Below are 14,811 nucleotides of genomic sequence, written 5' to 3'. Positions count from 1 at the left end.
GAAATTTAATTCCCAATGTAACAGTATTAAGAGTTGAGGCCTTTTAATTACAAGATTGGGCCATGAGGGCTCCATCCTCATGCATGAGATTAGTGTCCTTATAAAAGCACTTGAGGGAGCAAGTTTGTCCCTTCAGCTCTTCTGCCTCATGCAAACACGGTTTGTTCCTTCTGCCATGTGAGGACACAGCAAGAGATGTCATGTTTGAAGCAGAGAGCCCTCACCAGATACCACATCTGTTGGTGTCTTGATCTTAGACTTCCCAGCCTCTAGAATGTTAAGACATAAATGGCTGTTATTATAAATTACCTGGGTAATTTAGGGTATTTTGCTATAGCAGTTGGAACAGACTGAGAGACAGAGCTTTGAATGAATAGCATTTGTTGCTGTGAACCTTTCTCAAGATTCCATGGATAACTAAGCCCTCTTATGAATGGCACAGACCTTCTTTAACTCTTTGCAGATATCTTGCTATTTTTGTTTTCCATTTCGTTGTTAATTCCTGTTCCTCTGTAGATTTGACTTTTCTCTATGACCAATTTTAGAATCTTTGTCTTCAGTATTCCGCAGTTTCACTAAAATGTACTTAAAAGTGGATTTCTTTTTATTTACCATCCTTGAAATATGTTGTATTGCTTCTCTTTGTGAATTCACGTTTTCCATCAATTCTGGAAAATTTTACAGCTCTATTTTTTGATATTGTACATCCATTCTCTGTATTCCCACTTTCTAAAACTTTAATTTTATATAATATATACCTTCTCATTCTAGTCTCCATTCCACATGAACTTATTCGTCTTTATCTTATTGTGGGTAAATTCTCTGATCTATGCTTCCAGCTACTAATTCTTTCTTTGGCTGTATCTAATCTGTTTAATTCAAATAGTTTTTAGTTTCAATTATATATTTCACACTGAAACATTATGTTTGATTTTAAAACACATATGGTCATTTTATAGTCTCTTATTTACTCACCTCTTATAAGGAAATATTAAATATTTAAATATTTTAGCCAGCTATTTTATATTCTGTAACCAGTAATTCCAATATCTGTAGTCCATTTAAATGATTCCAAACCTAAAAGACAACTCCCATATCTATAGTCTGATCCACTGAGTTCACTTTATAACGTAACTCTTCAAGAGCAGTGTTATCACTGCTCATTATCCAATTCTTGAAGGAAACTTGTAACAGTACATTCTCTTTTTACATATGTTCATTTTTTCTGCTTTGCTGTTTAAGTCCTCTATGACCTTGTTTGTTTACATTATCTATAAGGCAGAGCTATGAGAATTCCTCAATAATTGTAATTATGTCCTTTAATTTTTAATGTCTAAATTTCATTATGCATTTTTATGTCATTTGGTACAGCTTGTGCATTATACTTGTTATTAATATGAAATTCTCTTACCTTAGTTTTCTTTTTACTTGCTTTAAATTCTTAGTCCAGTGTTAATATTGCTACTCCTGATTTCTGGAGAGGCAGTGTAGTGTCTTTGAACATGCCTCAGTCAGACTTAAATCTAAATTCAAATCATGTTTCCATAATTTATTTACTAGTTTTTAGTAATCCCTCTGGGCTTTAGTCTTCTTATCTGTCAACTGAGGTTAATAATACCTACCTCATATAATTATAGATATGTCATATTAGTGAGTATATGAAAATTGCTTGGCACATGGTAGACATCCAACAGATCACAGTTATTTTTGTCTCCCCAGTACATCTGTGCCCTTTCTTCTTTAAATCTATAGTGTTATTTACAAAATAGGAATATTTTGTAGATGGCATATCATTAGCTTTGCAGTTTGAGTCTACATTTTAAAGATAAAAACCTATTTTCATTTATTGTAATGATCACAACCTTTGTCTTCATTTAATTTTCTTGTTTCCTTTCCATCTTTTGCTGTACAGACTTAGTTTCTTTGCTTTTTTTTTTTTTTTTTTTTTTTTTTTTTGCATTGATATGAATAGTTTCACTAATTCCACTCGTGGTTACTGTAAACATTCTTAAAACTTTGTTTTATGGGATTATCAGAATAACAAAATAATGTAGTCCCTTTATGGACTATAAGTAATTTAATGCTTTTCTTTCCCTATTTCATATCCCCATATTTGGCACAATAATTTAATTCACTTACTTCATTATTTTGTTTTGCATTGTATTTTACATCTACATTTACACTATTAACTTACTTGTACATACTTAAATGGTTTTGGTGTGAAAAAGCAGCTTCTGACCTAGCATTCACACTATGTGGTGGTGTTCTCCTGCTGAACATTTAACAATTCTCAAATCTCTAACATCAGATGAGGTCACCGTAATCCGGATAAAATGAGATACTGTAATCATGCCTGAGCACAGACAAAAACAAAGTCACTATGCAAACCATAAATAGCCAGCCTCTTCTTGTGGCTAACATGGATGACTGTTGCTTCTTTCCTTTCCTCCCATCCGCAACACAAAAATTAAGATACCCAATTGCAAAATCACTCCCACTTTCTGACAGCACTCACTCAATCCAGAAGAAACCCGTGCTTGCTTCAGCCCTCCTTAAAATTAGCTACATGTGCTCAAATTCTTAGCAAGCCCCTCCTTACACCTTCCCACTGAGAAGCACCTATAGACCCCAGTGGTGTGCAGTCTCTCTTGCTGCAGCAAGCATCAATAAAAACTAATTTTGATTACAATTATGCCCTGGTGATCTTTGATGACATCAACAAATGATGAGCATCAACAGATGTTTGCTGCAGAATTTTCTACCATCACCTACTCCCCAGTCGTAAAGTTTCGAATTATCTCTCTCTGATACCCTGTCCCCTGGTTGGACTATCAGCCCTATTAAGACTCAAGCCGGACAGCTTTCTCTTGTGCCTGGAATATGGCAGGCTCATAATTAGATGAGGAAAGGATGAATGTTTTTCTCTTACGCATTTCTATAAATATTTTAGAGGGAAATTAGAAGACGATTAAGTAGTTTGTACTGGGCCTACTTGTCTTGATTTTTTGGAAACTGTATAATTTTGACTAATTTCTGCACATCAGGATCTGTAATTGTTATTTTTACATCAACAAAAAATACCTCTAATAATTCTATTGATTACATAAAATGAAAATAACTTGGCTAACGCTCACAACTATGTAAAAAAATGCATTGGAGAGACACAAAAGAAATACATGAAAACATTGGCAGCAGCTACCTTTAGGTGATAGAACTGTGGGTTAATTTTACTCTTCTCTGTATTTTCCAAATTTTCTGAAGTCACTATGATTGCATTTTAACAACGGTTAAAAGTATTGATTTCCATACTCACAGGAGAAAAACAGCTATGCCTAGAAACTGGTCTCTAAAACATTTCTCACAGTAGACAGGCTCAAATGTCATGAATGTGTGAATACTACTAACAAGTCAAAAAACGGTTTTGTAATGTGTTCAAGCCACATTATCCTAGAGGTTAACTGCTCAGTAGAATCTCACAAAGAGTCAAAGTCAGAGGACAAAGCCATTAGTGTGAAGAAACAGTAAAATCATAAAAAAGAAGAGTCAGGACAAGAAATACCTGAAGCAAAATGACACAAAATGAATGTACTATAAATTATGGATGAAAGTAACAGGGTGAGGAAATCAGAGCATAAACAAGTTTGGGCGTGCCTGCTCTACCTCTTTGTCACTTAATTAACTCAAGTCTTCTACTACCAACAGTGTTCTCACACAGTGAATCCTCGAAATAATATCACCACTCCCTTCAACCACAATCAATCAATAAAATGCAAAAAAAAAAAAAAAAAAAATTGTACTTAAACACTATTGGAGAAGGAATGAATAAATGCATTAATTTCTACTACTACTATTTGTTTATGCTAAATTGTAAACTAAAATTCTTAATTCCATCATGGTCTTATATAATATACAGAGTGGATGGTTTCTTGTTTTTACTCCCCCTACCTTAAACCCCAATCCATTTCCCCTTCCTAACAGCACCCTGAATTTCCAATCCTCCCACAACTGTTAGCTATATGCTTTGTGTGATACTTACTTCACACTCAAACACAGGATATCCTAGGGAAGTATTAATAAATAAAATTCAATCAGAGTCAATGATGAGATGTTTCTAGGATTTCTGGAAAATATATGCTCTTTTAGTCTGTCCTTGCCCTGGATGGAAGATCTGAGGATGTAAGTGTGGAATTTTCACATCCTGTCAAGAACCTGGCATTACAGGAGAGGTTTTTTATTTGTTGAAGACAAGGTCTTGCTCTGCTGCCCAGGCTGGACTGCAGTGATGCGATCATGGCTCACTGCAGCTTTGACCTCATGGGCTCAAGTGATCTTCCCACCCCAGCCTGCTGAGTAGCTGGGACTACAGGCATGTGGCACCACACCCAGCTGATCTGTTTTTAAATCTTTTCTGTAGAGACAAGGTCTCACTATATCGCCTCAGCTGGTCTCAAACTCCTGGGCTCAAGCTATCCTCCCGACCCAGCCTCCCAAAGTGTTTTGATTACAGGTGTGAGCCACCGTGCCGGGCTAAGAGTTCTGTATAGAGTTTGAGGGCAAAACCAGCACTAAGGAAGGCAGAGTGGAGATGAGTCCTTGCTAACATTGGGTGAGCTGCTCGATTTAAACTGAACCAAAGCTAGAGCTACCTCTAATTTTCTCAGTTATGTCATTCAAAAATTTTTCTTTGCTGCTTAAGTCACTTGAAGTTAGATTTCTGTCACATGTATCTGTTAAATTCCTGATTAATATTAATATATAAATAAAAGTTTCTTAACTCAGTGAATTTACTCTGAAGTGACAACTACACATGTATTTTGGTAAAGAAATATACCAAGTGTGTTCACTTGGTAATCATCCAATAAGCAGCACATGTATAATCTGCCTACTTTACCATATGGATGTTATTGCTTATGTTCAAAATGTCAGGTTCATGAAAAGGGGCGGGGAAAAGAAATGCTGTTGTATATGTTAAGCCATCAATATACAAATCACACTGCTTTCTAATTAAAAAAAAAAAAAAAAAAAGGCTTATCATAAATAGTCTATTAGATCAGAGTTCCAGGTCCAGCTGAGGTCAAAATCTACTCTAAAGCTCCTTGCACCCAGGAGGCACCTCAACGAATACCTGTTTTTAAATAAGTAAACTTTGGGGTTTGTTGTTGAAACCTTAAAGAAAAATATGACTCTTACTTACTCACAGGGGACTTATAATTTATAAGGCAAGCAAGATAAAGACAGGGCCATCATAGGTGTAATTCTAAAAGTGAGAATAGGAAAAGCAAGTTATGGTTAAAAAAATGGATGAGATGAAATTGGATCTGCCATTAGGATAAAAAATAATTCATGTGACAGAACTAGGAAACTCTTAGGTGGAAAAGATCCCACAAAACCCCTAAATCATATTTAATGTTAGTGGCAGAGAATCTCATAAATATCTAGAGAATCTCATAAATGTCTGAAGAACAAAACACAGTTTGTATTATGCTCAAACTAAGGCATTTTATTAGCTGGCTTTACAACTTAAATAATATCTTGGCTTTCAAAGGAACAGCTTCCACTAATTCCAAATTAAACTTTCACAAGTTTACTTGTTTGGGGAGGGACATTCTTATGGTCACCACAAAATACCTTTATTATAACCTTTCCCAAATCTTTTCTTAGCATTAACCAGAAAAAAAAAAAAAAGCTTAGGTCAAATATCAACTGCCTGAAAAACCCAGTTAAGTTACTTTTCCTTAAAACATGTGCAGTATAATTGAATCAAAAGAGAAAACTGCAAATACATTGTGCTTTGGCCAGAAGTAGAGTTCATTTCATGATGATTCAGTATCTTCGGATACTATTTTTGACACTTGCCATAAATCTCAGCGAAGTAAATCCATTTACTAACATTTCAAAGGGAAAGTTGTTTTTTAACATTAGCCTTTCTTTGCCAGTTGGCAACTTATAATTTTTGCAGAGGTGATTATTAATACTTCTTTGCAGCTAATTTTAGCTTTAATTTTTCCTCTCATCTAAAAAAATATCAATTGCACATTGTTCCTTTGACTTAATGACTGGATTCTTTGAAACAGAGGTTAGCTATTTCACTGTATCCGGAAACACGGCAGAAATTCTGACCCATCATTCTTTTATCTGTTAAAGCAAAAAAAAAAAAAGACATTTGCCATCATTTAATCAATCACATTATAAGAACAACAACGGGAAAATTACAGTGAAAGAATTATTATATCAAGAGAAAATCTTTTTATTTGTTCTGCAACTTTCTTCCTTTCCTAGTCATGCTATTTCTGCAATTTACTATACTCTCTCCATTATTCTCCACAAACAACTCTATCTTATTTTTAGAATGCTCTTTTAGAAAGAATGCCTTGATAGATTAAATGTGATGTTGATGACATCAGCTACCATATTGGATGCTTCATATGTGCCGACTGCTGTGCCGAGTTCTTTGCACGTTATCATTTCATTTCGCAACAACTCTAGGAGGTAGATTCTATTATCCTATTTTTATACTGAAGGAGGTAAATTGAAGAAGAAATACATTTATGCTGCTAAAAGTTGGTGGAGCAAGAACACAAACGGGTAGTGTAACTCTGAAAGCTGTTTTCTTCACCTCCACCCCACACCGCCTTCCATATGCATTTTACTTAAATGATGTATATAGAGTTTCTTGGTGCTTTAGCAACTTAAAAGAAAGACCTTTCATGATATGTGTAACTCACTTCGGATGCAATTTAAAGAGTATGTTATATCCAATTAAATGAACTAGTTTTAGGCAGAAAACAATCATGTGGAGTAATGAAGTACCCTTTAAAATTCATAAGATTCATATTAATTATGATAATGTAGAAGAAATTAAATCACTGAAATTTTCTGGTTCATTTCTGGCTATTTTCTCCAGCAATTAGAATTTAATATAAATTCTAATTTCTTATTCTAATAGCATAGCTGTGTTTCCTTTAAGCCATAAAATCTCATTGAAGATTTTACCAATCTTCCAAATATAACTCTATCCCTTAAAGGACCACTACAACCTAAAATGCGTAAGGCCTCTCCTCATCAATGCTTCTTCTTTCATTCCCTCAATGCTTTCTTTTCATTCCTAAAAGGTAAAAAAGAAAAGGCATCATAACTATGGATATATAATGAGTCACTTTAAAATACCTCAGTGACAACACCAGCAGCTATTGTAGAACCACCGTAACGTAGCATGAACCTCCCCAGTTCTTTAAAGTCTTTATACAGCTCAAGAGCTATTGGTCTTTGTGTCTGCAGCTCTACCAATGCATTCTGGCCTTTAGTCAAAAACCTATTCAGACAAAAAAAAGAACAAATGAATATATGATAGACGTGAATAAACGTAATAATGACAACCTGAAAAACAAATATTTCACATTTAACCAACATATCAACTGCGTTTTTCAAAACCAAGAAAAATATTTTTTGAATAAAAATATATGTCTTTGGACTTTCTGCTTTAGTTGAAAGAAATGAGGAGTAATTCTAGATTTAAGAAACATTAGGTAGTTCATTTTTACCAGTCTTCCAAATATAACTCTATCCCTTACAGGACCACCATAGCCTAAAATGCTTAGGGCCCCTCCTCATGAAAGAAATGCTTTTTCTTTCATTCCCTCAAGAAAGTGAGTTCAATTATCTAATAAAGAAAATTATACTAAGGCTTATTTCTATGAAAAAAGTATTTGCAAAGCGGAATATAATGCCCTATGTCTTTCCTAGTAAAACTGTAATTTGGAGAATATGTATTAGGAAGTTATCTGTAAAGAGGACAATCAATCTGCTGTTGCTAAGATTACCCTCAATCAAGCAAGCAATCTCTCTGTTTCCCCACACAGGAATAATAGTTCCTTAGCAGAGTTCAGGACAAAAATCACATAAGTAGCTTTTCCACAATATGATACTTGTAAAATATGAAGGAAGACTGGGCATGGATCAGACTGTAAATGGTTTCATAAAAATAAGTAAACAAAAAATCTCTAGGGTAGGTCCTGCTCAGACTTAGTGAGAGAGGCAGAACCTAAAAAGGGACATTTTGGAATTGTTTTCTAATTTAATTTTGATGTACTCTAGAAGTAGAGTGGACAGAAATCATAAACTCTCCTTTTGAAAGATTAGTTCAGGGGCAGACAGACTAAAAGAAGGTTCTAAAAAAATACACCAAAAATTCCAAATATCAGTTTCGGACAATTTCAGGCTTAAGTTCATTCCTTAGGAAGGAGAGCATCTAATACATACATGGCTTGTTCCTAATTTAGTTTCTAAAACATTAAATTCCATACTGCATAATCAAGAGCCTACAACGTACCTGAACAGGAATGAAAGGGAAAAGCCAAACAGCTGTGCAAAATAAAAGGATAAAGCTACAAATAAGGTGACAGGGAACACAAACATGAGAATATATGTTAAACTCTACCATCATTGAGCTAGGATTTTGTAGCAGAAGCATGGAGGGGAAGACTCAGGATTATATATGATGAGCCAATTTCAGACTGAAAATTCTGTATCAATTGTCTGGGTCAAACAACCTGGCTCCTGAACAAAAGAATGTAAGCTATGTAAACCAACTGACCAGGTTAGAATCCTGCCTCTATCACTTGAGCTTTGTGTCACTTGCTAGATGCTTCACAGGACTGCTAAGAATATACATCATGTGAAAGCATTCACAATACAACCTAAAAAATAGTGGTCCTCAAGAAATGTTAGTCGTATAGTTATATCGTGTTTCTCAGAACATTATGGCAAACACTCATGCCAGAAGCTAAAGACTCAGGTTAAATATAAAGATCTACCTTTAGAAGAGAGGTAAAGTAGCCCTTCCTCCTAACAGTGAAACAGGCAAGGGTTTAGAGCAATGTAAGATTTCCTCTTCCACTTGCAGTCAGCCTATTAACCCACTACCCACATTTGGCCTCTTCTGCAGGTGTAAAAGATGAGGAACACCAAGGACAGAAAAAAGGGGACTTGGGATGTTATTGGAAAAGACGTTGGAAGGGAAACCCCAAAGCTAAAGCAGCCAAACCAAATTGCAATTAGCCTTAACTTGGATTAGGGTAAGAAATCTTTTTTTTCTTTTTTTTTCGGGGGGAATGGAGTTTCACTCTTTTGCCCAGGCTGAAGTGAACTGGCGCGATCATCGCTCACTGCAACCTCCGCCCACCGGGTACAAGGGATTCTCCTGCCTCAGACTCCTGAGTAGCTGGGATTACAGTTGTGAGCCACCACACACAACTAATTTTTGTATTTTTAGTATAGACAGGGTTTCATCATGTTGGCCAAGCTGGTCTCAAACTCCAGACCTCAGGTGATCCGCCTGCCTCTGCCTCCCAAAGTGCTAGGATTACAGGCATGAGCCACCATGCCCGGCCAAGAAATCTATTTTGTAACATTCATCTCCAGTTTTGTATTTTGTTTTTATTTACATACTTAGTTTCTGAGGAAGTACTTAAAAAATCCCAATCTTGTCCTAGCCAAAGGGAAAGTGTCACACCTAGGCCTGGACATTAATGCTAATCAGCAGGCCCAACAGGATGCTGATCACCTCAACGTAAGGCTCCACGTGGACTATGAGCAAAAAACAAAAACAAAACCAAAAAAAAACTTTCCAGATGGGAAAAGAGCAGGCACTACAGAGTGTGTAGATTTTCTTCTTCTTAGCTTAGCGTAGGGAATGATCTTATTAAGGAGGTGACAAGAAAGTTAAACACGCAGTAGAAATTTGGAACCAGTGTCTAGACATACTTTTTAAAACGTAGGTCTGGTTTTTGAAATGCCCTTATTTTCACATCATCAGTATCTACGGCTTGAAATGTACATACATATATAAGCTTATATTTACGTTTATTTATAATTCACATCCTCCACCACCACACATAACAGAAATTATATCTAGCATTCATATCTAAACAAAAGCTTAAATACTTGCTTGTTTTTATGTTTGTTTTAATCTAGTCCTTGAAAAAAATAATTTCTGGAACAAGTAAAAATGGGTTTCACTTACCACAAAGAGAAATACTACACAAATGAGCTAATCATTAAAAAATTGGCTTAAATTGCTTATCATTTCTGTATTAAAACACTCACTTAGGCTTTTTCTTTGTGACTTCACCCGTGCTTTTGTTTAAGACACTAATCAATCGTTTAATAACGGCGGGTTCACTGACAGTTTGGTAGTGTAACAGCACCTAAAACAAAAAAAATTATAACATAAAAATCTGCATAGTATCGCTGTCCTTTTCTTTTGGCACTTACACTTAATTATCTTCAATTCAGTGCTACTGCTTGGAGTCTTTCAGGTTCTCCAGTTGCTTCCTCTAAGTCCCACCACTCTAATCAGGTGGTTACTTAACTTACTAAGGGGAAAAAAGTCATGAGAGGCATTTCAAATTTCTACTGCACCAATTGCTGTATCAACTTAGCTCACTGCATAACCTGTCAGCTTTTTCCTCTGTACAGATGGAGGGTAACAACATCTTAGGGTTGTTGTAAAGATTAAGTAAGATAATTCGTCATTTAGAACAAATGTTTTTGTCATTTTTATTATTATAAGTAGTAGGGAAAGAACCTGGGATTGAATCTCAACTCTGTCTCTTCTATCTGTCTGTACCTCAGTTTCCTCAAGTGTAAAATAAGTAGGCTTTTATAGTGTTATGACGAAAATTAAATAGGATCAGACACAGTGCCTGCCATGGTAGATGTTCAACGAATATGAATTGTCTCATACAAATTAGAGAGGGGGATAATACCATATTCACAGTAATTAATGTATTCATTGTTGAATAAGAATATTATAATAAATCAGAGGTAAAGAGGAAGGACACTAACATTTTTAACAACACTGGGTACAAGCATTGTATGATACGATTTATAAGTTCTATTTAATTTATGCGGCAGCTGAGTAGGCCCTGAAGTCAGACAGACCTGGGTTCAAATCACCTCTAGTTGTGTGAACTTTGGGGCAAGTTCTTTTTTTTTGGAAGCAGAGTCTTGCTCTGTTGTCCAGGCAGGAGTGCAGTGGTGCAATCTCAGCTCACTGCAACTTCTACCTCCCAGGTTCAGGCAATTCTCCTACCTCAGCCCCTAGAGCAGCTGGGATTACAGGTGCACGACACCACACCCAGCTAGTTTTTGTACTATAGTACAGACGGGGTTTCACCATGTTGGCCAGGCTGGTCTCGAACTCCTGACCTCAGGTGATCTGCCTGTCTTGGCCTCCCAAAGTGCTGGGATTACAGGCATAACCCATTGTGCCTGGCCTGGCACAATTTCTTTAACAATCTTCCACCCCTAAAATCCCCAGCCTCTGGTTCCTTATCACTGAAATGAGGAAAATCAGATAATGTTATTTTAAAGTGGTGCCTGGCACATGGCAAGCATTCAGTTAACTGATGGTCTTATATATTAGTTATTATTTCCATGTTTTATATGTAAGGAAAATTAAAATCAAAAAGGTTAAGCAATTTAACGTGGCCATGATGCTACGTGTAGAGCTGAATTTTAGGCTTATGTCAGTTGAAACTACAAATTGAAAGCTCTTCCCACTTGAGTTTACAAGGAGGCCTATAGAGATCATACAAATGGAACCTTTCGCTTCATGAAGATGAAGCTAAGGTTTGGATACACCCTAATCCAAACCAGAACATTGATTGACTATCCTCGCTCAAATAATAAGTGTGCAATAAGCATGAAGCGTGTAATATGTCTACAGTTTGGAGGTATTGGAAAGACCAATTCCCAGGACATATCAGAACTATCAAAGTTTCATTGGTTTATAAGGACCATTTAATGCTGTTTGTAGAAACACTGACACTTCTACTCTGGAATTTCCTAGCCAAAACAGTTTGTACATTCAGAAAACAGAAATGCAAGAGGGGCTGTAGATGCACAATCCTAGACTTTGGGAACTTTCTAAACCAACTCATTCAATTTAAAAAAACAAAACAAAACAAAAAGGCACAGCTGAGCCTCCATTACTCCAAAAAGACAAAAGTGGTTTTATTTTTCAATGGCACTTGAGGAGTTAGAACTAGAAAGATTGCAAAAGAATTAAAAACTGACTACTGGGGGTGAAAAACTTGCCACAACGCATGGCAAAGTGGTGAGAAACACCTCTGTGCATTCAAAGCATTCAGGTCTTAACCAGTATCAACATAACATAAATATAAGTCTAAGTATCTAAGAAACATTTCTTTTGTAACAAACAACTTATGTAAACAAGGAGGATTCACTTCGCTTAGCCAAGGTGTGACAAAGGAACTGGAACCAATCTCCATGGCCAAATTTGAAAGAACAGAAGCACACAAACCTAATTAAGTTCTTTCTACCCTTGGTGGGCTATGTGTGCATTCCAGGTAAAATCAGGGTGAACAAAGGATGGGTGGTGGCAGCATGAAGTTAGGTCTCATATGTCTTTTTATCTCCTCAGTATCTTGCAAATAGTAGCTCAAACAAATTATTACGCGAAAATAATAGAGAGAAGTGACTGTACACTATCTCAACATTTTAATTCAGATTATATATAATCAAAGTAATCTATAATTCAAAGCAATGTGCGGCATAGTGTAATAGGAAAAAAAAGCACTGGATTTCAGACTAAAGGTAACGAATAAGGAGTCCTGGCTTAATCACTTATTATTCATATAGGACAACTTCTCGGAGGGTTCAATTCCTTAACTACAAATGGGAACCATACTAATACAGGTCCACAATCACTTACCTGCAATTCCCAAGTCCCAAAAGACTGAAAATCTGAAGTTTTTTCCTAAGTCTGTAACAAGCCCATTTAAGTGCAAAACCAGACTTGAAGTGAGGCAATGTACAGATCTTAATTTATCTCAGTTAGTGTTAATAAGTTCTGGTGCAGAAACATTAATATTTTGATTTTAGAGTGTTGTTCCCTTCTGTTGTGTAACTTTATGCATTATTTACCTTTCTAAAGTTCTAACATTTCTGAGTTCTAAAACCATTGGTCTAAAGGGTTTCCGGTAAAGGCTGGGATTCTAGACTTCATGTAGTGTTATGAGAATCAAATTATCTAGTGTTTTATAAACTCAAATGGGCTACATAATCTGTTAGGTGGCCAAATAGATTACTTTCCTTAATTATCTGGATAACCTGTATTTTAAAAATATTAACAAATACATAGTCAATTGGTTTTCAACGAGGGTACCAGGACCATTCAATAGGGAAAGAACAGTCTTTTCAACTCATGGTGCTGGGAAAATTGGATATCCATATGCAAAACAATGAAGTTCTACCTTACATATGTACAAAAATTAACTGAGAATGGATCAAAGACCTAAATATAAAAGCAAAAACAACAAAACTCTTAGAAGAGAACATAGCACAAAAGCTTTATGACATTGGATTTGGCAATGATTTCTTGGATAATCACCAAAAACATAGGCAACAAAGGAAAAAATAAACTGTACTTCAACCAAATTAAAAACTTTCGTGCAGCAAAGGACACTATCAAGAGAATTAAAAGGCAGCCTAGAGAATAGGAGAAAATATCTGCAAATCATGTATGTAATAGGGGATGATATTAAGAATTTCTATTAATAACAACACAACCTAATTCAAAATGTGCAAAGGATTTAAAAAGACATTTCTCAAAGATATACAAATGGCTAATAAGCACATGAAAAGATGTTCAGCATCTAATTAGAGAAATGCAAATTGAAACCACCATAAGACACCACTTAACAACTATTAGTTTGCCTATTATATTTTTAAAAATCCCTCTCCCACACCCCACTCCTAGGAAACTTGTTATTTAATGTGTTGACAAGGAAGTAGAGAAAAAAGAACCCTTATGCACTGCTGGTGGGAATGTAAAATGGTAGAGCCCCTGTGGAAAATGGTTTAGCAGTTCCTCAAAAAGTTAAACATAGAATTACCATATGATCCAGCAATTCCACTCCTAGGCATATGCCCAAAAGAAAGGAAAGCATGAATCCCAATAGATACTTGTACATCCGTTTTCACAGCAGCATTATTCATAACAGCCAAAAGATGGAAATAACCCAAATGTGCATCAACAGATAAATGGATTTTTAAAAGGTGGTATATACATGCAATGGAATGTTATTCAGGCTTAAAAAGGGATGAAATTCTGATACACGCTACAACACGGACAAACCATGAAAACAATTTGCTAAGTGAAATAAGCCAGACACAAAAGGACAAATATTGTATGATTCCACTTACATAAGGAACCTAGAACAGGCAAATTCACAGAGAAAGTAAGTAGAAGAATGGTTACCAGGGGATACCAAGAGCAAATAATGGGAAGTTACTGTTTAATGGGTACAGATTTTCAATCTGGGATGTTGAAAAAGTTCTGCAGATGAATAGTAGTGATGACTGGCTGGGCGCAGTGGCTCAACGCCTGTAATCCCAGCACTTTGGTAGGCCAAAGCTGGTGGATCACCTAAGGTCAGGAGTTCGGGATCAGCCTGGCCAACAAGGTGAAACCCCGTCTCCATTAAAAATACAAAAAATTAGCCAGCCGTGGTGGCGCACACCTGCAGTCCCAGCTACTCGGGAGGCTGAGGCAGTTACGGGAGGCTGAGGCAGGAGAACTGCTTGAGCCCAGAAGGCAGAGGTTGCAGTGAGCCAAGATTGTGCCACCGTACTCTAGCCTGGACGCGAGAGACTCCATCTCAAGAGAAAAAAAAAAAAAAATGAATCATAGTGATGACTGCACAACATTGTGGAGGTACTTAATGCCACTGATTGTACACTTAAAAGTGGTAAATTCCATGCTTTATATATATATAAAATAATAAA

At 36.1% G+C, this 14,811-nt stretch overlaps 1 protein-coding gene across 3 annotated transcripts in view; it reads right to left on the bottom strand.

The window, feature by feature from the left end:
* Positions 1–5,477: 5,477 nt before the first annotated feature.
* The window catches only part of HBS1L (HBS1 like translational GTPase), a 93,764-nt gene continuing 84,430 nt past the window's right edge, over positions 5,478–14,811 (bottom strand). For all 3 annotated transcript variants that reach the window (XM_050787952.1, XM_050787953.1, XM_050787955.1), the window contains 3 exons: positions 10,105–10,205; positions 7,168–7,312; positions 5,478–6,135 (listed from right to left, as the gene is read on the bottom strand). In XM_050787952.1, the coding sequence (XP_050643909.1) occupies positions 6,124–6,135; positions 7,168–7,312; positions 10,105–10,205 (258 nt within the window). In that variant the 3' untranslated portion in view covers positions 5,478–6,123. The remainder of the gene's footprint in view (positions 6,136–7,167; positions 7,313–10,104; positions 10,206–14,811) is intronic.

This window comes from Macaca thibetana, chromosome 4 (assembly GCF_024542745.1).
Source record: "Macaca thibetana thibetana isolate TM-01 chromosome 4, ASM2454274v1, whole genome shotgun sequence".
NCBI lineage: Eukaryota > Metazoa > Chordata > Mammalia > Primates > Cercopithecidae > Macaca > Macaca thibetana.
This window is presented reverse-complemented; position numbering and strand designations above follow the sequence as displayed.